Below are 22,513 nucleotides of genomic sequence, written 5' to 3'. Positions count from 1 at the left end.
ACACTCCTCCCCAGGGCAGAGCAGCTCATCAGCTGGAGGGGTTCGGGGAAGGAACAGGGCCTGAGCTGCTCCCACTTCCCCTCTCTCTTCTTTTCAGATTTGCCCGCCGCAGGAAGAGAGGATGCTCGGGTCCACGGGTGAGCAGGGGGCGGCAGCTCTGCCCCAGGGTCCGAGGCTGGCTGCTGCCGTCCAACCCCACCTCTGCCTGCAGCAAAGTCCACCCAATCAGAGCTGAGCGCCAGCAAGCACATCTGGCTCTCGGACTAACCACATTCCCGAGACAGCTCCGACTCTCTCGACTGACCCTGACCTTGGGCAAGGGAAAAGAGCACTACCTGTGTACCTGCGACCCCTCGTGCCCACAATTTGGCTGACCCTGTCAATTGTTTCTTTGTTTTCTAAGCATTAATGTTCATTTTTAAATTTCTTTCCTTCTACTTTTATTGGGTTTGTTCTGTTTTTTTCCACCATATTTCTTGAGTTGAACAATTAGATCAGCATCTTAAAATTTTGATACTTTCTTCTTTCCTAATATAAGCATTTAAAGCTGTAAATTTCCTGTAATTACCATTTATTTGCATCTCATTAGTTTTGATACGCAATATTATTTTGTCATTCAGTTTTTTTGTTTTTTTGTTTTTTCGGTGAGGAAGATTAGCCCTGAGCTAATACCTGTTGCCAATCCTCCTCTTTTTGCTGAAGAAGATTGGCCCTGGGCTAACATACATTCTCATCTTCCTCTACTTTATATGTGGAACGCCGCCACAGCATGGCTTGACAAGCAGTGTGTAGGTCCATACCGGGGATCATGAACCTGCGAACCCCGGGCCACTGAGGTGGAACGCACGAACTTAACCACTATGCCACCAGGCCAGCCCTGTCATTCAGTTTTAAATAGTCATTTCTATTTTGAGTTCTTCACTAACCTATAGAATAATTAAAAGTCTGTTTCAAAATTAAAAAAAAAACACAAGTTTGGAGCTTTTTGGGGAGAGGGAGTGATTGATTTCTGACCTGGTGGTGTTAGGTCAGGGAATACCATAAAATTAGATTTGACATAGATTCTCTTGGTGTATGGTGATACCTGCTTGGTGGCCTCTCTATGTACACATATCTATGAATGATCAGTTTTTATAGGTTTCAAAGTATGCTTGAAAATAACGCACGTTCTCTAAATTGGTTGCATAGGTTTTATAAGATCACGTTTTCAAATTATATATTATAATATCCTTAATTTTTTTCTGCTTGATCTAAGAACTTACTGAGAGAGGTGTGTCAAAATCTCCTGACTGTAGGTTTGTCAATTTCTCCTTATAAAGTCCCTCGGTTTTTCCTTTGTATTTTGAGGCTATGTGTGTTGGAAGTTCACAGAGTCGGAACTGTTTTTTGTCCTAGTGAATTATCCTCTTGATTATCACTCAACAGGCCTCTTTATCCCCAGCTCCACACTCACTTTTTGTCTTGTATGATGTTAAGGCTGTTAAACTACTTTCGTTTGCTTCGTATTTTAATACATCTATTTCCACCTGTTACTTTCTACTCGGGAAAGCAGCAATGGTTCAGATCCCAGCTCTTTGCCTTACGAGCTGTGTGACTGGCCAAAGATGGGACAATTGACCATCAATAAAAATAACAACATATTTGGTCTGTTTTGATTCACTGTCATTTAAATACCTTAGGTTATGACACCAGAAAAAAAATCATTGGCCTCACCCTTGAAGGATGCTGGGAACTGACTCACTATTCTGAAAATCAGTACATAAATGGGAAGAATCAAGCATTATTCTGCCTTTCCTATATAAACTACACCTCAAGGTAACCAATAGTTGATGTAAGGAAGTTTCTCTTTATGGAAGCATTCCAGCAGGTGTTCTAGAAGTAAAATGTCGCCACCATGCAACCTCAAATGAAATAATCAGGCTGCAAGCAACAGTCCTGATGGCCATGGACGCAGCCTGAAAAGAAGCAACCAGATGTTATGGTGCTGCAGAGACGGTGTGTGCACCACCAGCATAGAGAATTCTTGCCCAAAACAAAAAGCGTGCATCTGACCCTGCATCTAGACCTAACTCCCAATCTGCAGGAAAACAGGGGAGAGAGGAGCACCTTGAACGTCACCACTGGTGCGCAAGCCAAAGTGCAGCCTCTGGGAAGCTCCACAGCAAACCATGTGGCTCCTTCAACACATGAATTAAAATGAAGAGATGGGGACGGTGGTGGCAACAACAGAGAGAAAGAGACTTGAGAGTCACACTGTTCCAATGTATGGACCTTACTTAGATCCTGATTTGAACAAACTATTAAAATATTTTATGAAATTACTGTGAAAATTTTAACACTGGCTAGATATTTGATGACATTAAGGAATTAATTTTGAAGTGGGATAACAATATTGAGTTTACATTTTTCAAAAAAGACCCCTTAGTTTTTAGATATACATAAGGAAAAATTTATAGATCAAATTATGTAATTTCTGGGATTTGCTTCAAAACAGCCCTGGTTTGGGGAGGGTCTGGGTGGGCATGTGGTTGATACCTGTTGGAGCTGAGTGGCAAGAGCACTGATTCATTGTACTATTCTCTCAAATTCTCCACGTTTGAATTTTTTCATTGTACAACATTGTTTTTAATAATAAAATTTACAAACAAAGCTTAGCACTGACTTCTCACGTCTGCACACGCACGAGTGCTCACCAGCATCCAAGGAGCCGTCTTTATTAATCAGAACGAGGATGTGCGACAGGCAGCCCGAGCTGGTCCTCCCGGCCCCGTCCAGCCTGACCAGCTGCAGCCGCGGCGTTGCCGTGGGTGGGAAGCGATAGAACTGTAAGGTGAAGTACACGGTCCTTGGCCACGGCGTTCCCCGGCGGTCCTGGGACACTCTGAATCCAACCAACAACAGCTCTGAATTAATCCAGTGTCCACAGCAGAGAACCCAGGCTTTCATCACGCACGCACTCACGTGGGCAGTCACGCGGGCGCCACAGTGAGAGGCTGCCTCCTTCGCCCACACCAACAGCTCTACGTGATCTTACACTGGACGTCAACCCACTTCAGCCTTGGCTGGAGAACCCTGCTCTCAGAGCTACATGAATACCCAAGAACTGGCCAACACACTGTCCACACTTTAACCAAGGACCACAGAAGACCGAGCAAAGCAGGGGTTACAGCATTTAGAAATGGCTGTGGGTGGGTCCTAGCCAAACTAAAAGAAAAACAGAAAGAATTCTTTAATATAATAAGACCTGGACATAGAGAGTTCTGCCAGGTCAGAACTACACCAAGTTTTTCTTCAATGCAAGAAATGTAAAAGCCAGTAAAGGGTAACGGACAGAACAGTCAAGAATTTACCTGCTGAAGGCAAGAAACTGCAGCACTATTTCATTGCTTTGGAGACAATCTGATTCTTCCTTTTGAGGGTTGAATTTCACGGGATCTGTAGGATTTACAGCCTCAGCTGGTTGCTTATTGGCATCCAGAATCTCAGGAAAGCCGGAGGACTGCAGGAGCACCATCGAGGCTCGCGAGGGCTTACTCCCAGAGCTGAAACAGAAAGACCTCCTCAGCCAGCCTGGAGGAGGGGGCCAGCAGAGAGCAGCACCTGTATATCCACCTCCCCGGGAAAGCCTGTTGTTCAGAGAGTCAAAAGGTCTTGATGGCACAGCACCTGCCCAAGTCCCTCCCAGCCATCCCTCACCTCCGGGTCTGGGCCCCCACGACGACCGGGGCATGCACGGGTGTGAAAGGCAGCTCCCGCAACTGGTCAGCAATGGACATTCCCAGGACCGAGGACGTCTGGCTCAGGTCAGCTTCCAGGTGAGAGATCCTGCCCTCCAAGGGGGCCTCCTGCTGAACCAAACAAGGCCCAGGTGAGGCCAACAAGGATCCCACCCTATAACAACCAAGGATGCTCAGATGTGGGGATCCAGCAAGGAACTGCCTCTGTCAGGTTGCTAGCTTTAGCAAATAAAAATACAGGTGGCTCAACTGCATTTTAATTTCAGGTAAACAGTGAATAATTTTAGAATAAGTATGTCCTGTGCAATATTTGAGACTGACACTAAGAAGTTATTGTTTATCTGAAATTCAAATTTACCTGGGCATCCTGTATTTTATGTGAGTTGAAAAGCAACGAGGAAGGCATCACCGATTTTTTGAACAGGTCAGTACCATGGGAGACATCTGATGCCTCAGAGGTAAATTAACATCAAAATCACGTTTACAGAACAGAACGATGGAACCTCCTTCAACACTGCAAGACACTGCCCCTGGCTACTGTAGTCATCCACTTGTATTCTGCCTTCACTTCCCTCCAAAGCAGAAGACGTGTGTCTAAATGAAGAGCTTGTCTGAGAATCCAGAAGGCTCGCTTTCAAGCTGGCTTCCCAAGCTTTCTATTTCAGCTTGAAAGGAATGCCACATAACCAGAGGTAACTCCAACACGCCTCAGGTTCCAGTAATAACAGAGATGCAGGCTCTTCATACATACAAGAGCCCCAGATATATTTTAGAATAAGGCATTTCATGGTACTGTGAGTGTTTTCAAATAAGTAATTAAATGGGGCTATTTTTCTCAACAGACTTCCAGTGAGAGACTGGAGACGCAGTCTGCAGGTGAACCAGCCAGCTTTTGAAACTGCACTCTGAATTCCCTGAGGTGGGTGGGAACACAGGCCTGTTTTAGCCCCTTTGCTCTGCTGGAATCCAGGACAGCGGGCTTCTCTAACTCCTTCAGCCGCCGACAGCAACGAGGGTCCTGGGGAGTAGCAGCCTGGAGCAGCCTCTATTTATATCTCTGGCAAAACTCACCTTTTCCTTCCACACGCAGACACCTATGGGGGTTTAACTTTGTCTTCTTGGGGGGAGCAAAAGCCTAAATCAAGCACCATGGCAAGAAGAGCCCCCAGACCAAATGTCCCTTGGTCACCAAGACAGAATGGTGGCAAACATCTGAAGCATGGAAGTAAGCAGTGTCCACCCCACCTTGGTCCCTTTGCCTGTATCGCAGAGAACCCATGAAGCTCTCAGCCACCTAACCAAGGACCAGCACAGCTTGCAAAGTCAGAGACTTCAACAGAAGTCAGGCGTTTGGAGCCCTTCTCCTGCAGAAGGCAAGCAGGAAGTGGGGTGGGCGCACTTACCGCCTGGGCCAGGGAGGGCTCAGGGCCGGGTCGCTGCGAAGAGGGTGTGGCTGAGCGGTGCTGAGCCAGGGACTGTGGAGAAGCCACCAGCTGGGAAAGCGACAACTGAAGGGAAGAAAGCTTGGGTAAGACGATAAAATGCAGCCCAATAATTTCACAAAGCCCCGCCCACCAATGCTGGCACAAAACCATCAGAAGGAAGGAGGCCTCTAGATGCAGCCATGGAAGGCAGTGAGGTCTGCTCAGCGGCTGCTCTGGAGCCCAACACCTGTCTAATTTCCTTTATTCTAGTTATCGAAATGTGATTCCGTGATCTCTCCCAGGTCCTAAATATTTCAATGAAAACATCATTACAAGGAAAAGGAAGTGGAAAGGGGGAAAGGGCCAGGGAAGCCAGGTTCTCTGCCAATCGTGGGCTGCAGGCAGACTGGTGGTTGAACCTCTCTGGGTTTCGCCTCCATCCCTGGACTGAACATCTCCAAGACCCCTTCCAATTCCAACCCATGTTCCTCTGACATGGACCTTCCTGTTCAGGCAGTAACATAAGGGCAGCTAACATGGCTCTGGAGACAGAGCTGGGAGGGACTCCGGCTCCGCCACTGCATATCACATGACCAGGGCAAGTCGCCTAACCTTTTCTTGCCTCAGCCTCCTCACTTGTAAAATGGGGATAATAATAGTACCTAATTCACAGGACTACTGTGAGAAGTAAAAGAGAATTTACAGAAAGGGCATAGCACAGGGTAAGCCTTCTATAAATGTTACAAGTACTTGGGAAATGAATGCTGCGATAAAAGACGGATGGAGGGATGGAGGGCCCACGCTCTACTGAAGACCCGTCTCTCAAACCCTGGGCTCTGTTTATAAGGTACACGTTATAAGTGGGACATCTGCTGTCCACAATGACAGCTGGCCCAAGGGAGGCGCTGGTACAGAGAAGGATTCAATACACAAAGAGATGCCGAAAGAACGGATGGGGGATGCATGGAGCAATGGGGGATCCCGGCAGCATCTTCAGGGGCAGAGAAGATCTTTAGGGTCTGTTCCGCTCCCCTCGGACCCCATAAGCTGTCGTGAGCCGTTCCTGCCCCTGGAAGTGGGAAGCGCTGTCCTGTGGTCCCTGACCACTTAGGGGTAACGTGGAAACTGCTGAAGGGAAAACGCTGAGGCAGGCCAGCAGGGAAGCCTGGGAGGCTGTCCCCAAACACATGTCTTCAGGCGAACACAACATTCACTTCTGATCCAATCCAGTTTCAAGCTGCCTGGTACACGTTAAAGCCACTTCCTGGAGACAGCCTTTGAAACTGATTTAATCAACTTTTCTAGAAAGTCAATTTCCAGGGTGATGCTGGCAGACAACTTCATCAGGAGGACAAGCCAACTCTGACCTCGTTCTAAATCACATGGCCAGAGCCAGTCCAGAGCCACAGGAGAGCACCTTGACCCACTCAGGATTCCAGAGGGGCAGTGGTAGCACTGGCCAGCCAACGGCCAAGCAAGCCAGAACCCTTCCTTCCACACAGGAAATCCTCACACATGGAGGAAATGTCTGCTCTCTGGCGGCCATCATCATGCCAGGCCTCTGTTGGCTGCGGCCCTGTCTCCACCAGCACCAGCTGCTTGGCCTCCAGGCTGGCACTGCCCTGAGTGCTGGTGACAGCCAGGCACCTTCTCCTGGCAGAAACCGTGGGAAGAGGAGGGGTGAAGATCACACCTCAGCGTCTCAGAAAAAAACAAGGGCTGTTCAGTCCTGAAAGATTCTCAACCATTCAGCATAATTGCCAGGGAAAATACGTCATTTTTAAAGTGTTGAAACATGCCTTCAATGGCAAACTGGAGGCCGCCACCCTGATGGGCAAGAGGGAGACTGAGGACACCCAGCCACCGCAGCCAGCAGCCCCTCCCCCTTCCAGCTCACCAGCCCCAAGAAAGCAAACAAGACATTGACTGTTTTTAAAGATGCGAAGGGAACCTTCCCGCACCTGGAGCTTTAAATAATTGACTTTGGAATTTTGAAACAGGCCTCTTGGGCCTGGACTTACCCCTGGTCCCACAGGCGAGTCCTGGGGGGCGGCAAGCCCCTGGGGCCGTAGTGCTGGCGGGCCTGGGAGGAAGCACATGGGGACAGGGGAGGGGGCCGTCAGCCTCCGCGGGGCCCAGGGCACGCCGCGCCGGACTCCATCAGGGCCTGACACGTTTCTCCCTGGGCTGTAAGTGGTGCTGCCTCTAAGAGCTGGGTGGCAGCAACTGTGCCGTCCAGACGCTCAGTGGTTTGTAAAAGACGCGCGGCGTGCACGAGACAGATCACAGGCAGCTCCCCGCAGGTCACTGCCGCAGAGAACGAACCTGAGCTCGATCTGCTGTCGCCCAGCTCCCCCTCACCTCGAACAGCCTCGTTCTTTCTGAGGGTGCGGTCTCACTAAGTGTGGGCTTAATGAGATGCGACAGTTGTCAGACATGTCAAGTTCTCTAATGTGCTTACCCGTTGCTTTCCCATCTTTTCATCTGCTCACACGTCCTGTCTTCAAAGAGCCAGGCTCTGAGGTCTGCATGGGCTAGTGCTTCCCTGGCTGGGGCCGACTTGCTGTTTTGTTAAATCAGAAACTTCTAAACAGACGCCAGCAGCAGATGCTGCCAGCCGGGCTCACACACACTCCGTCACTCCGGTTCTCCGTCACTCACAGCCTGCTGACGCCCGAGAAGCACCGCCTGTCCTCCGAGTCCTACTCAGTCCAGTGTGGGCGTGTCAGTACCAGGAGGAGTCGAGGCCAGTCCTTCACAGGGCCCCTGAATGAGGGACCAAGGGCATCCTGTGACCTTGGGGATGCCAGGCAGGTTCTCACAGGGTCCGAGGTGCCCGTCTGCGGAGCGAGCAGCCTCGTCCCGTCTCTACCTGCCAAGCACTGTCCCCACAGGGCGGCTCAGGGAGGGGCAGGCTGGTGTTTGCCTGTGCTGCTTCTGGCCCCCAGCCCCAGGCCAGGCGGAAACCTCAAGGCCGAGCAGCCCCCAGGGCTTCCCAGGCCCTGCACTCCTGCACAGGAGCCCCGCCATCTCTCGACCGAGTCTCCTAGACCTCACCACACTGTGCCTGAGCAATCGGGGCCATCTGTCGTCTCAGGATCATTTCACAATGACTGCTCTCCTTCTGCCTTTACCCACCAACGTCACTCCCTCCAGTCTACAGTAGGGGCTGCCCCGGCCTGGCCCCAAGCCCATCCGGATAGGGCCCCCTCCACCCGCCCGAAGGCCCGGGTACGACTCATCCAGATTCCCTGAGGACCACAGCCCATCTCCAGCCGTTGGGGCCATGCCCTGGCTTGCTCGTCACCACCCCCTTCATGAAGACTGGACTCTCTCCGCTGTGCACGGACACCACCCACTGTTGGACTTCAGGACAGCTCAGACCCTGAGAAACCGAGGCCCTTCCCCGGAAGCTGAGTCCTGCCTCGTGTCACCCTCATGTGTGCGTGACCGCCCGCCTCTGGCTTTCCCTCCCTCCTCCTCTGTGGCCTCTGCTGAAGTCCCCACACAGCCACCTCTGAGCCCTGGAACAGCAGGCACCAATGTGTGTCAAGCCAACGAGCTGCTCACGCTCCCCTGCAGCCCCAAATCCGCAAAGCACACAGTGCAGGGCGGGCACGGGGCGGGCACGCAGTTCCTACCGACCAGCCACCCGAAGCACGGGGTCCATGATTTTAGACGCTGTGCACTCTGTATAGAGAATGCCCAGCAACTCCTGCACTGCTCTCAATCGCAATAAAATGAAAATAACAGCAACAAAGACTTTGTCTGCCAAGGAGGAACCCAACACAAAGCACCACCCTAAACCTGGCCCTGCTGTACCCACCAAGGCGGACACGCCACCAAAGTCCCCTCCAGCTGCTCCAGAACCCACTGGAGAAGGCGCCGCAGGCTCCCCCCAGGCTGAGGGCCGAGGCTGACGAGCAATGGGGGGCAGAGGCAGAGGGAGCTCCCCCCTCAGGGGGTCAGCAGCACGGCTCGTGTTCCAGCCACTCGCCAGCCCCCCCCACCTCCCACCCCCGCCCCGGCTCCTTTCTAACAAGCCAAGAACTCCAGAACACTCGAGACTTCGAGCCTTTGGTTCCTGAAACGAGCTCACTTCAGAGGGAGTCAGCAAATCATCGAGCAAGCATTGCTTCCCAGGAAAAATGGAATGTCACTAGAAGCCAAATGCAGACGAGGATTCTGCCAGGGCCAGCTGTCCTTGAGACCTCAAGCCTCTCCACAGACAATTTCAGAGCTCTGCGCAGCAACCCACTCTCCCACCCCTCCCCCTGAAACAGTCTCAAAGACGAAACACAAGAACAGCAAGCTGAGTTCTCCTTTGTTCCACCCTAAACGCAGACTCCAAAAACTGCACAGGCTGATTTTGGTAACGAGGTAAAAATTGCAGGAAATGGTTCCATTATCCTCTGCTAAGAGAAACCTGGCACTTAGGAGCGGCCCCTCCGTGTCCTCCAGTGAGGGAAATCTGAGCGCTGCAGCGAGTTCAACTTCAACGCACATTAAACCTCCTCACGTGCACTCTCACGCCCCCACGCTCTCAACGCTGGGCGCTTGCGGGATGTTGTTTAAGGTGATTCTTTACATCGTGACTTATGCAATCTTATCTTCCTAGAGAACAAAACGGCACAAGAAAGGCTCTGGCAGTGGATTAAAAAGACACCCACTGGTGATCCCAGGGCCAAGAGGGCCTGAGTCCATACACCCCAGTGAGGCAAGGCAGAGAGAAAGTATACCAAAACCACAAAACAAATCAGCTTCAACACTTTTTTCCTTTAATGTTCCCTGTGGTGACTGTTGGTTAAGTTGCTTCTCAAAGATACCATCGAATGGTCGCGCTCAGAGAGCATCGCAGCCTCGGGAGAGCATCCACCTCAAGTCCTCCAGGAGTCTCCCAACAGCCAACAAGGTGTCTGACTGGGAAGCCCAACTTCCGCCACAGAGCACGACCAAGCCGAGCGCTGTCCGGGCAACTCGCATGTGTGCAGAGGACACGCGTGCAATGCTACCTGTGGCGAGCACGAGAGTGTCTGCAGCAGCCCTGCTGACAACAGCAAACTGCCATGACCCACATGCCCGAGCACAGAAGCACCCGAACAAATCCCACAAGCCCACGTGCGGAGCACGGAAGCAGTTAGAGGGGGAGGTCAACCAGGGGCCTGACAGGGAAGGTCGCCACAACGAGTTACAGAGTAGAAAAACAATTTGCATAATGTAATCCTCTCTATGTTAAAGGAAAAAAAGAAAGAAAGCAAACTACATATGGATGTAGGCATGTAGGAAAATTCATGGAAATTCGTGGGACAGTATGGAACAGTGAAGGGCTGTAACTTCCCCCATTAAATATGTGAGTAAGCATGTATTTGTATATTACCCGAGGGATTAAAAATAAATTTTAATTTAATGATCACTAGAAGGCATGTCCTTATGTCCCTGCCAGAACCGGAAACGCTCCTGGGGAACCAATGACACCAGTCAGCACAGCACTGAAAAATGAGATTTCCACAGTGGGCAGCTGTTGACCCCGGGTGCTTCTGCCCCTCTGCTGTACCCCGGCTGGGAAGGCTGGGCTCTGTGCTGGGAGGAACGTCAGCGTCTGGCCGAGCCGTCACAGGGCTCTGGTTTGAGGTAAATAACCTGGACGTTAGGAGAAGATCACAGAAACTCAGAGAGGGCAGCTCTGCCCAGTGCTCATGGGCGACGGGGCCCAGGAAGCTGTGCCCGGGACACCTCAGCCTCGGCGCCGTCAACAGAGAACAGCAGGAAGGGACTAAATCAGTGGTTTCCCACGCCGCCACTGCTAAGTGCAAGGCAGCCAGGATCCACACTGATTGCCTGAGACAAAGGAGAAACCTACCTTTCCAGCTGCAGCCGGTTTGCCACCTGTCTGAAGATTCATTTTCCCCTGACACTTTGTTATTCCTCAATCAGTCTCCACTCACTGAAAATCGCTGTCAGCAAAGGCTCAATTGTCCAGGCCTCTCTTCTGTCAGGGCAGCTTTCAGAAGCCCAAACACCCTATACTTGACTAAAAGGCAAGGCAGGGGCTTGCAGTCTGCTCAAAACCTGGGCTGCCCGCGTCCCACCGGGTCACACAAACACCTGAGTCCTCGGCTTTCTCTGCATTCTGTCTGGAGGGGGAGGTCCAGAATTATGCAAATCTGAAGCACATTCCACATTCTAGGAAAAGAGGGACAACTTTTCAGGTCCACACACTTCAGACAGCACTTCTGGAGAGTCATATGGGCTAGAGTCACAGAAGGATGTAAAAACAAGCACACAGGTAAATGAACGATCACAAAGAGGATGTCAGGGAGACATCCTCCAGGCTGGAGAGAGCAGCGGCCTCGCCAATGTCCTCTCTGGAAAAACTGGTGGGCTCCCCGCAGCATGACCACTTTCCTGCCCATCACTGACCAGGAGCGGGACTGCATAGGAGGCAGTGTTAAAGCCCTTTATCCCCAAATGCACGCTGTCTTCCTGAGAATGCTTTTGTCTGAACACAGCTGTGCGTTCTGGGGGGAGACCGAAGAAAGGAGAGTCAGCAGGCTGGGCCCGATGAGGAGCGTGCATGGAGGACAATGCTGCCCAGGGAACAGACCTGCCTGTGTTTCACTGAAGGGTCAGTTATTTGCTGGGAGAGGTGTCTGTTGCTTAGCAACTTGCAGCAGCTCAGGCCAAGGCAGGAAAGGGGCCAGGCCTTCATCTGGGGCTGGGGGGGGGGGGGCGGTCTGCCGAAATGACGGGACCGGGACGAACAGCTGGCCCCAAAAGGCAGGGGGAAGGAAGGGGTCATCACCACTAAAGATGCAGCTGCTGTGATTCAAAAACAGGTCATGAAGCACCGCTTCTCCGGCCATGCTGGGGCCACGTCCCACATACAGCAACTAGAAGGATGTATAGCTATGACATACAACTATCCACTGGGGCTTTGGGGGAAAAATAAATAAGTAAAATTAAAAAAAAAAAAAAAAAACAGGTCATGAAAAACAGCTTTCCTCATCAGACCTTGAAAATAAAGGAGTAATCAGTATTTAATGGTACTCTAGACACTGAATTCATAAGGCAAACCCATCTGAAAGGCCCCTATTCCTAATTATTTGGAGCTAAAAAGTCATTTTTCCTAAGACTTGGACCACAGCAATGGGAGAAATGAGCAAAATCCAGGAAGAGATCAAGGGACAGCTCGATGATGAGCAGGCTCAGGTCTCCGTGCAGAAGGAATTCAGGGCGCAGGTACCCCATCTCGGTTAACCAGCCCCAAGAGGAGTGGGGAGCATGGTGACACTGGGGTCACCTTCACGGGCCGGTCTCAGAAGCATCATCTCCCTCGTCGGTGCTTTGCTCTGAACCCCTCACTGACCTTCTCCAGCAGAAAGCGCCCTAGATTCCTCTACAACCTGCACGCTAACTTCCGTTCCTGCTCAACAGCTTTACACTCTCCCCACTGCTGCACAATTTCCTGGATGACACGACTCATGGCTAGGGGGCTGCCTGTGGGAGAGAACATTCCGACAGTGTCGACAGCACAAAAGATCACAACCACGTCCAGAATGTAACTCAAAATATTCTGGGAAACACCACAGTTACATATTTTCAATGACCCCGTCTACATGGCTGTTTTTAAATCTATTAAGCAAACACACCGAAATTCTGACACCACTAGAACATTCAAAAGCAAAATCCAGGTCAGGGCAATTCCAAGTTACAGAAACAGAGCCTGAGTGCCCTCTAGCGGCTCACTCGCGCTCTTCCATGGAGGGCGATGAATGGACCTGTGCTCTCTGGAAATTTCACAGAAGAAATAAAAGGATTATTCATGAGGGAAAGCCTAAGCACTTCACTTAAAGTGACAGCCGCATATCATTAGGATTTCCAAAGGAACCATATAAGGTGGTAAAATACTGAAGTTGGAAAAGTTTGCATCATAAGTTAAAGACTTGTAGATATTTAAGTCTCTTACATTGGGTCTTGGGAGGCAATGTCTTCAAATGCATTAAACCTGGGATGAAGGCGATCATATTAATGTGACACAAATGCAGCAATAAATCCAAATTAAATAAACCAAATGAAATCAGCTTCCATCCATGCAGATCGGCTGGTCCCCAAACAGCAGCTGAAAAACAGACGATGCTGCTCCCACACTTCTGCACTGGAGTCCAATTCCTGATCCTTCCAGCAACCAAGGTATGTGCTCCTGTCTGCCAAGGGTGTAACGATAAATCTTCTGGTGAAGAACTGAGTGTGTGTACCCAACAGCTCTGCATCAGAAGAAGTCAAATCCAGGCTCAGTGCGCCCTACGTGGGAAAATTATACCCTGGGCCCAGTCATCCAGAAAGAGGCTTGTCCCAGCGGGTGACAGGATCCATCTCGAGCCCAAAGTGAGCTGCCCCTGTGGGGAAGTCCTCCCCGGGAGGGCCCTGGCCCCCTGAACCTCCACAACGCTCCTTGGAGCCCAAGCACGTCTGGCCTCCTACAGGCACTGTTCTGTGCCCAGCTGCCCGTCTAAAGGTCAAGACGGTGGGCTTCCAGAGGACAGGCCGGTTCTCACTGGTCTTCATCCTCACACAACAGGAGGAGTGGCAGGAACTACTACTATCTCCTCATTCGAAGATTGAGAAATGCAGGAAAAGCTGGTCAAAGCTGGGATGCCACCACGCAGTAGAAGCAGCAGAGTGCAAGGAAGACCAAGGACTCGGAATCAGGGGAGCAGGCCCTCAAGCTGTGGGGCAACCACGTCTGTCTGCCGGCTCTGCCCACCCCGAATCCACACTCTCTTCCGAAAGCAGCACCGATGGCTCCCTTTGGGGAATCACCCTCCCAGCCCTTACCCATGTAGTCAGGGCAGGCCAGCCCACCCCCTACATCAAGAGAGGGTGTGTGGCATATACAGACAGCTAATTTTCCACAAAGGTGCTAAGAACATACAATGGAGAAAGGAAAGTCTCTTCAATAAATGGTGTTGGGAAAACTGGACAGCCACATGCAAAAGAATGAAAGTGGATCATCTGCTATCGCCATTCACAAAAATTAACTCAAAATGGATCAAAGACCTGAAGGTGAGACCTGAAACTATAAAACTCATAGACGAAAACATAGGCAACATACTATTTGACATTGGTCATAAAGGAATCTTTTTGGATGACATGCCTACCCATACTAGGGAAACTAAAGAAAAAATAAACAAGTGGGACTTTATCAGATTAGAAAGCTTCTATAAGACAAACGAAACCAGAATCAAGATGAACAGACAACCCACCAGCTGGGAGAGAATATTTGCAAAACATACATCTGACAAGGGGTTGATCTCCATAATATATAAAGAACTCACACAAATGAACAACAAAAAAACAAACAACCCGATCAAAAAACGGGCAGAGGAAATGAACAGACACTTCTCCAAAGAAGATATACAGATGGCCAATAGGCACATGAAAAGATGCTCAACATCACTAATCATCAGGGAAATGCAAATCAAAACAACACTAAGATATCACCTCACGCCTGTTAGAATGGCTATAATCACCAAGACAAAAAATAACAAGTGTTGGAGAGGATGTGGAGAAACAGGAACCCTCATACACAGCTGGTGGGAATGCAAACTGGTGCAGCCTCTATGGAAAACGGTATGGAGATTCCTCAAAGAATTAAAAATAGAGATGCCCTATGACCCAGCCATCCCACTACTGGGAATCTATCCAACGAACCTGAAATCAACAATCCAAAGAGGCTTATGCACCCCTATGTTCATTGCAGCATTATTCACCATAGCCAAGAAGTGGAAGCAACCTAAGTGTCCCTCAACTGATGATTGGATTAAGAAAATGTGGTATATATATACAATGGAATACTACTCAGCCATAAAAAGACAAAATCGTCCCATTTGCAACAACATGGATGGGCCTGGAGGATATTATGTTAAGTGAAGTAAGCCAGAAGGAGAAAGACAAACACTGTATGATCTCACTCATATGTGGAATATAAACCAACACATGGACAGAGAAAACTGGACTGTGGTTACCAGGGGCAAGGGGGGGGGGGGTGGGCACAAGGGGTGAAGGGAGTCATATATATGGTGATGGACAAACAAAAATGTACAACCCAAAATTTGACAATGTTAAAAAAACTATTAAAACATCAATTAAAAAAAAAAAAAAAAAGAACGGATGTGGGGAAAAAAAAAAGAGAGGGTGTGTGGTCCAGGGCCCACTGCCCCAACCCATCCCCCTCACAGTCACAGGGGGTAAACGCAACACAGTGGGGAGGCTCCATCTCAGGTTTCACTGGAAAAACTGAACAAAAAACTTCTTTCTGCTGGGATTCCTCAGCCCAAGAATACCCATAGAGCTCCTGGGACCACCACGTGAAGAAATCCTACCTGGAAGGAAGCCAACACTGAGAGACTTGAGGGTGAGGGGCAGGGTGTGGGAGCAAGACAGATAGACACACTGAGTTTTCAGGACATGACTTGAGTCCTATGATACAGCCATGCTCACACCAGGACTCTTCTGTCACATGAGCCAACAGATTCCCTCTCTTGTTTAACCTACTCTGAGTTGAGTATCTCTCCTACGTGCGAGTCCTGATTAATTCATTTACTCTACAAACACGTGTTGAATGCCTTACTAGGGGCCAGGACTCTGCTGGGCAACAGAAAGATGAGTAAACACAGCCCCACAGGAGCCCCACGCTCCTGTGATAGTCTTCAGTACTGAACAAACATCCACACCAAAAATCTGCACCTCTTCACCTTCCGGGGCGCAAATCACGGCACTTGCCAGCCCCCGCAATTGGGTGGGGCCACGCGGCTAGTTCTAGTCAATGAGTCGGGAGAAGTCACGCGTCATTTCTGGGCCAGAGCATTTAACTGGTGGAACGAGATCCTCCAGAGGCCTCACTTTCTTTCCGGCGCAGCGGCCAGCAATACTCAACATGACAACTGCCCTCTGTGACCACGATGAGCAGAGCTACCACCAACCCACAATGGACACATAGCAGGAGTAGGAAATGAGCCTTTTTGTTTTAAACCAGTGAGATTTGGGAACTATCTGTTACCATAGCAAACACAACTGATACACTCCAACAGTAAGGGAAGGAAGAAACGCAGAACACAAACAATAATACAAAATAAACAGCGGCATCTACAAAGGGCTGTGAGATACAGAAGAGAAAGTTCTGCCAGGGATGAGACACTTGAGCTGGGCTTTAAAGATGAGCAGAAGTTTCCATATGAAAGGATAAGAAAAGTTTAATAAATTTTTTTATTGAGGTAATAAAGGAAAATAGAAATTGAAATCAACAATTTAAAAACACTACAGGTCAAAACCTATGAAACAGGGTCCAACCTGTACTTGGAAGAAAGTTGCAGAACCTTAAATGTTTTTATTATTAAGCAGATAAATGGAGAATATGCTAAAGCATTCAACTTTAAAAAAAAACTTGAAAAAAGAGGATGGAATTAATAAAGATAAAAGCATATAAAATTAAAGATATAATCAGAAACTTCAAGAACAAGAGAACCAATAAGGAAAATCAATAGCTAATTCTTTGAAGAGAATAACGAAATATAGAAACTTTTGATAAGCCTGACCAAGAAAAGGAGAGACCCACTAAAATACTAGGAATGAGAAAGGGAATCTAATCACAGATATAAATCAGAATTTTTAAATTAGATACAATTTTACTGCAATATTTTTGTAAACTTAATGACACTGACCATTTCTCTAGAGACTATGTATCCCAAAAGTTAACACAAAATTAGATGGAAAACCTAAATAGATCAATAACCATAAACAGAAATTTAAATGGTTGTCAAAAAAATCCCTTCAAAAGGCACCAAATTCCTGATGGTTTCATAGGTTGACACTATTTCTTTGTTGAAATTATTTTAAAGCACAGAAAGAGATGGAAAGCTTCCTAACTCATTGTGATGGTTTATTTTATGTGTCAGCTTAAATGGATGGATCCCATGGTGTCCAGATACTTGGCCAACCATTCTCCTGGGTGTGTCCGTGAGGGTGTTTCCAGATGAAATTAGCATTTGACTTGGGGACTCAGCACAGTGTTTGCCCCCCAGTGTGGGTGGGCATCATCCAATCTGTGGGCATCGTCCAATCTGCTGAGGGCATAAATAGAACAAAAAGGCGAAGGAACAAAGAATTAGGCCCTTCCTGCGGACTGCTGAGCCGGGAACAACCATCTTCTCCTGCCCGCGGTGCTCCTGGTTGTCAGACCTTTAGACCCGGACTGCAATCTATGCCATTGGCTCCCCTGGTTCTCAGGCTTTGGACTCAGACTGAACTACACCACTAGCTCTCCTGGGTCTCCAGCTCGCAGACGGCACATCGTGGGACTTCTCAGCCTCCGTAACTGCATGAGCCAATTTCTTAAATAAATATCTTCCTATATGTATAACCCACTGGTTCTGTTTCTCTAGAGAACCCTGACTAAACACTCATTTTACAAAACTAGCATATGCCTAATACCAAAACGTGATACAGACACAACAAAAAAGAAAGCTATTGATCAGGGATCTGCAAACTATGGCCCACTGGTCAAATTCAGCCCACAACCTGTGTGTGCAAAGAAAGTCTTCCTGGAACACAGCCATACTCTTTCACCCACATATCATCTTCTACACCAGCAGAAGACGAGGAGCTGCCGTGCCACAGGGGTCATCTGGCCCCCAAAGCCTGAGATGTTTCCTCTCTGGCCTTCCAGTCTGCTGACCTCTGCAGGTGAACCTGCAGCCACACCTGCACCACAGATGAACCTCAATTGTCGAAACAGAAACAGAAGTCCTGAACACAAGTTAATCGAATCAAGACAGGCATAATCGTAAAGTTCCCCACAAGTTATTCTCTATCTCTATATCTTATTCTTTTTTTTCCCAATAAACTTCATCTTTAGAGTAGTTTTATGTTCACAGCAATATTGAGCAGAAAGTACAGAGAATTCCCATATACTCCCTACCCCACATAGGTATAGCTTCCCCTACTATCAACATCCCGCACCAGAGTGGTAAGTTATCCTTAGGTATCCTTCGGTACGTGCTACCTAAAATATGTGGCAGTTTGTTTATTGTCTCTCTTTAAAATATAAGCTCCACAAGAACAGGGGCCTAAAAAGTCCCTGGCACATCACAGACTCCCAGCGAGGATGTACTGAATGGGTGAGGAAGGGAGCGGGGAAGGAGGTCCACTGAGCAAACCCTACCTGAGTAAACACTCCCCTAAGCTCTTCCAGAATGGCTAATATAAAACGGGAGAAGCAGAGCCAACACTGAGCTTTCTGGGCCCGGTGAGGACCCACTTCCCTGGACAGCGTCACAGGCACTGGTTTGTACCCATCAAGGACGTTGGGGTCAAAAGAATCTCCATGGAGACGTGCTGCATTTGCCCCTGCCCTGGTGGTCGCCTTGTTTCCAGTAGGACTTGGGGTCTGTGTTTAATTGGGCCAGTGGTGAAAGGGGTATGAACATGGGCCACTGCCCACCGATGCTGCCACCCAGAGGGATGACAGCAACAGTGCTACAATAGAGACAACATTAACAACCGCCAAGAGCAACCGTTGAGCATTTGCTCCGTGCCAGGCAGTCCTGAGCACCCTGACGAATGTTTACTTGTTTAATCCTCTCTGCAACCTCTGATATCCTTCATCCATTTTTCTTTTCTGTTGTTGATCTACTTCTTATTGATCTGGAGCAGCTCTTTCTTCCATCTTTCTTCTTTCTAATCCTTTTAATTCTTTCAATGAAGTTTTAATGGTTATGTGTATTGCCAATATCTTTCAGTCTGACGTTTGTCTTTTAACTCTGTTTATGGGGTCTTCTCTCACACTAAAAGTTTTATATTTTAACATAATCATGCTTCTCAATCTTCTCTTTTTGGTTTACGTTTTGTCTATCTTGTTTAAGAAAGCCTTCCTATCCCTACAGTCGCAAAAATATTCTCTGATTTATTTTTCTAAGATTTCTCAAGTTTTGTTTTTCATATATAGGTCTTTAATCCATCCCATTTTACAGATGAGGAAACTGAGGGACAGAGACATTAAGTAACTGGTCTAAGATCATTCAATTATTAAGTATGCATTCCTAAACAATACATACAGTTGTCTGTAAGTTACTTACATGCTACCATGTTGGACATGTCCTTTCAGAACCTGCTGTTTCCACTCAACATACTGGCGTGAAGATTCCACAATGACATGCAAAGATCTATTTCATTCATTTTAACTGCTACACAGTGTCCTGTTTCCAAACAATTCAGCTTATTTGTCCATTCCCCAATTGGGGAGCACTTTAACTACTAACAGCAGTGTTGTCATGAACATCCTTGTCCAGGTCCCCTTGCACACATGAACTAGCTGTTCTCTGCAACAGCAGTCAAGAAACGGCAGCTCTGAGTTGTAGGATATGAACGAAATGTTACAAAATTGCTCTTCAGAGCGGGTGTCCCCACCGCACTCAGCACTCCTCCGTGCATGGTGAGAATCCCTCTTTTCCCATGTGCTCGTTAACCTTCATGCTATGAGACAGCTAGATTTTTCCAACTGGGGAGGAAGAAATGATTTCTCATTTTATTTTACATTTCTCTGATTACTAGTGAAACGCAGCACTTTTCCATATTTACTGGTTATCCTGGTTTTTCTGTGAGTTCCCTCTTCATATCCTTTGCCCACTTTTCTTTCCTGTTGTTTAGTATTTCTTACTGATTTGGAGCAGCTCTTTCTATAATCTTTCTTCTTTGTAATCTTCTAATTCTAATATTTTATAACATTTCTAAAGTTTCTTTTTGTAATCCATCTAGAATTTATTTTTGTACATGATATGAAATTAGGATCTGATTTTATATTTTCCACACAGACAGCCACTCTAGCACTGTTCATTGACTGGTCCATCCTTACTCCCTGTAGTCAGCAGAATAATGCTCCCCACCCCAAAAATGTCTACCTCCTAATCCCCAGAACCTGTAAACATGTTATTACACTAAGAGAACTAAGGGTTGCTAATCAGCTAACCCTGAGATGGGGAGAGCATCCTGGGTGATCTGGGTGGGCCCAACACAATCACAACAGTCCTTATAAGTGACAGGGAGGCAGGAGGATCAGTCAGAGAGATTTGAAAATGCTACACTGCTGCTTTGGAAGATGGAGGAAGGGGCCCAAGGATGCAGGTGGCCTCTAGGAGCTGGGAAAGGCGAGCAAACATATTCTCCCCCAGAGCCTCCAGAAGGCGCTAGCCCTGCCCACACCTTGATTTTAGCCTGTGAGACCCGTGTTGAACTTCTGACCTCCAGAACTGTATGACGGTAAGTTTACGCTGTTTTAAGCCACTAAACTTAGGGTAATTGGTTATAACAATAATAGGAAACTAATACACTCCTTATCTCTAATTTGTCATACATCACATTTTTTATTTTTTCCTGTTATCTGTCTATCTCTGCACCAATGCCATATTGTTCTAGTTGCTATAAATTTATGGTAAGTCTGCAAATCAAGAAAAGTGAAGCTTCTTTTGTTCTTCAAAATTGACTTGGCTATTCTTGACTATGTCATTTTTTAATTAAAAAAAAGAATATACCTTAAAAGAAAATAAATGCAGCACCCAAGGGAGATACATTCCAGGCAGAGAGCATGAGCCAAGACTCTAAGTTGTGAAACAGTGGCATGGTTAGTGAACCACAGGCAGCACAAAGCACCTGGGGAAACTTTCAAAACCACTGGACTCAGCCCTGGGGGTGATGGGGTGGATGATTCCAATAGCCTAGAACCATTAACAGCTGTCAAAGACTTCTACTTCTGGCCAGGATAGAGTAACACTGACCAGACCTACCCTCCCATCTGAAACAAATTTTTAAAAAACTGACAAAATATATAAAACAATAGTTTTCAAGACACTGGAATTCAGGCAACAAAGGAGAATGGTCCTGAGGAACGGGAAACAAAAGAGGTGAGCCCTCCGATTGCCCCGGCTTACAGCATTTAGCCAGTCTGCCGGTCGAGATGCAGGGAGGGGAAACCCAGGCAGAGCACGGTGGACCCCTGGTCTGAGAAGACAGAGCTGATAGTCCACACAGACCAAGCAAGCTGGAGTTCACAGGGCCGAGTGCCAGGCAGGATGAGCTGCACAGAGAGAGCTCCAGTCACTTACAGAGGGTCCCTCTAGGGAACTACCCAAGGCTGGGGAAAGAACCACCTGAACAGCAGCCAGTGCTCAGACAGGACCAGAAACAGGCCCATTCCACAGGCCAGACTGGTAAACATCATAATTCAGGGGATGTCGGGGAGGGTACTCAAAGGGGTCTTGTCACCTAGTGGGGAATAATTAGCCCTAGACTAAATGCTGATCTGGTCCCACCTAACATATCTTAAGGGCAAGACCCAAAAGGATCAAACTGTTTCCTAAGCTCAAAAGTATTTATCAAATACAAAAATATTCAACATCCAGTAAGGGAAAATTCAAAACATCTGGATCCAATCAAAAATTACTATGCATGCAGAGAAGCAGGAAAATATAACCCAAATTAGGACAAAAATCAATCAATCAAAACTGATCCAGAACTGACAGAGATATTAGAACTAGCAAACAAGGATATTAAAATAGTGGTAACTGTATTTCATATGTTCAAAAAGCTAGAGGAAACATTGAACACATTAAGTCAAGACATGGAAGATATAAAAGAGACCCAAATAGAACTTCTGGAGATGAAAACTACAATATCAGAGGTGAAAAATACACAGGATGGGATTAATGGCAGACCAAATGTTGCAGAAAGAAAGATAAGTAAAGACACAGCAATAGAAACTATCTAAAATGGAACACAGAGAGAAAAGACTAGAATAATAGTGAATGAACCAGTGAGCTGAGGGACAAGTGACATATGTGTAATTGGGGGCCCTGAAGGAGAGGAGACAGAAGACAGAAGAAATTATTTGAAGAAATAATGATCAAAATTTTTCCAACTGGGATGAAAACTATAAACCCAGAGAGCCAAGAAGCTCAATGAACCCCAAGCAAAAAATCAATTCAAGGACAATTCTGGGAAATGGAGGCAGCGGCAGACTAGGTTTTAAATCTCCACAAATCCCCTCATGAAAACGGCAACTAAGAGACCAAAACCACAGCCCACAGCCCGCGTGCACCGCTGATCCCGGCCAAGAGAAGCCAACGGTAGATCATCTCATCACCGTTTATAACCAATTTGATCAGAACGGCTTCAAACAGAATTCGCTGCTTGCTTCCAGTGCCATAACTATGTCATAAATCAAACACTTGAAAATTCCTTTCCAGGAAAGGTAATTCTATTTTTCCCTTAACACTAACTGTATGGGTTCGTTCTCTAAGGAAA

The 22,513-nt window shown here is 47.7% G+C and overlaps 1 protein-coding gene across 17 annotated transcripts in view; it reads right to left on the bottom strand.

The window, feature by feature from the left end:
- Nucleotides 1–22,513, bottom strand: part of NPHP4 (nephrocystin 4) — a 133,481-nt gene that overhangs the window by 42,672 nt on the left and 68,296 nt on the right. For 16 of the 17 annotated variants that reach the window (XR_015555876.1, XR_015555875.1, XM_087446931.1 and 13 more), the window contains 5 exons: nucleotides 7,183–7,244; nucleotides 5,141–5,245; nucleotides 3,697–3,848; nucleotides 3,351–3,542; nucleotides 2,694–2,881 (listed from right to left, as the gene is read on the bottom strand). Coding sequence is in view for 15 of the 17 variants with exons in the window: in XM_087446931.1 (XP_087303057.1) it covers nucleotides 2,694–2,881; nucleotides 3,351–3,542; nucleotides 3,697–3,848; nucleotides 5,141–5,245; nucleotides 7,183–7,244 (699 nt within the window). In the remaining 2 variants the exon portion in view is untranslated. The remainder of the gene's footprint in view (nucleotides 1–2,693; nucleotides 2,882–3,350; nucleotides 3,543–3,696; nucleotides 3,849–5,140; nucleotides 5,246–7,182; nucleotides 7,245–22,513) is intronic. The other variant, XM_087446917.1, reaches the window with a different exon arrangement.

This window comes from Ceratotherium simum, chromosome 22, assembly GCF_057802395.1.
Source record: "Ceratotherium simum simum isolate JZ-2026a chromosome 22, ASM5780239v1, whole genome shotgun sequence".
Taxonomy (NCBI): domain Eukaryota; kingdom Metazoa; phylum Chordata; class Mammalia; order Perissodactyla; family Rhinocerotidae; genus Ceratotherium; species Ceratotherium simum.
This window is presented reverse-complemented; position numbering and strand designations above follow the sequence as displayed.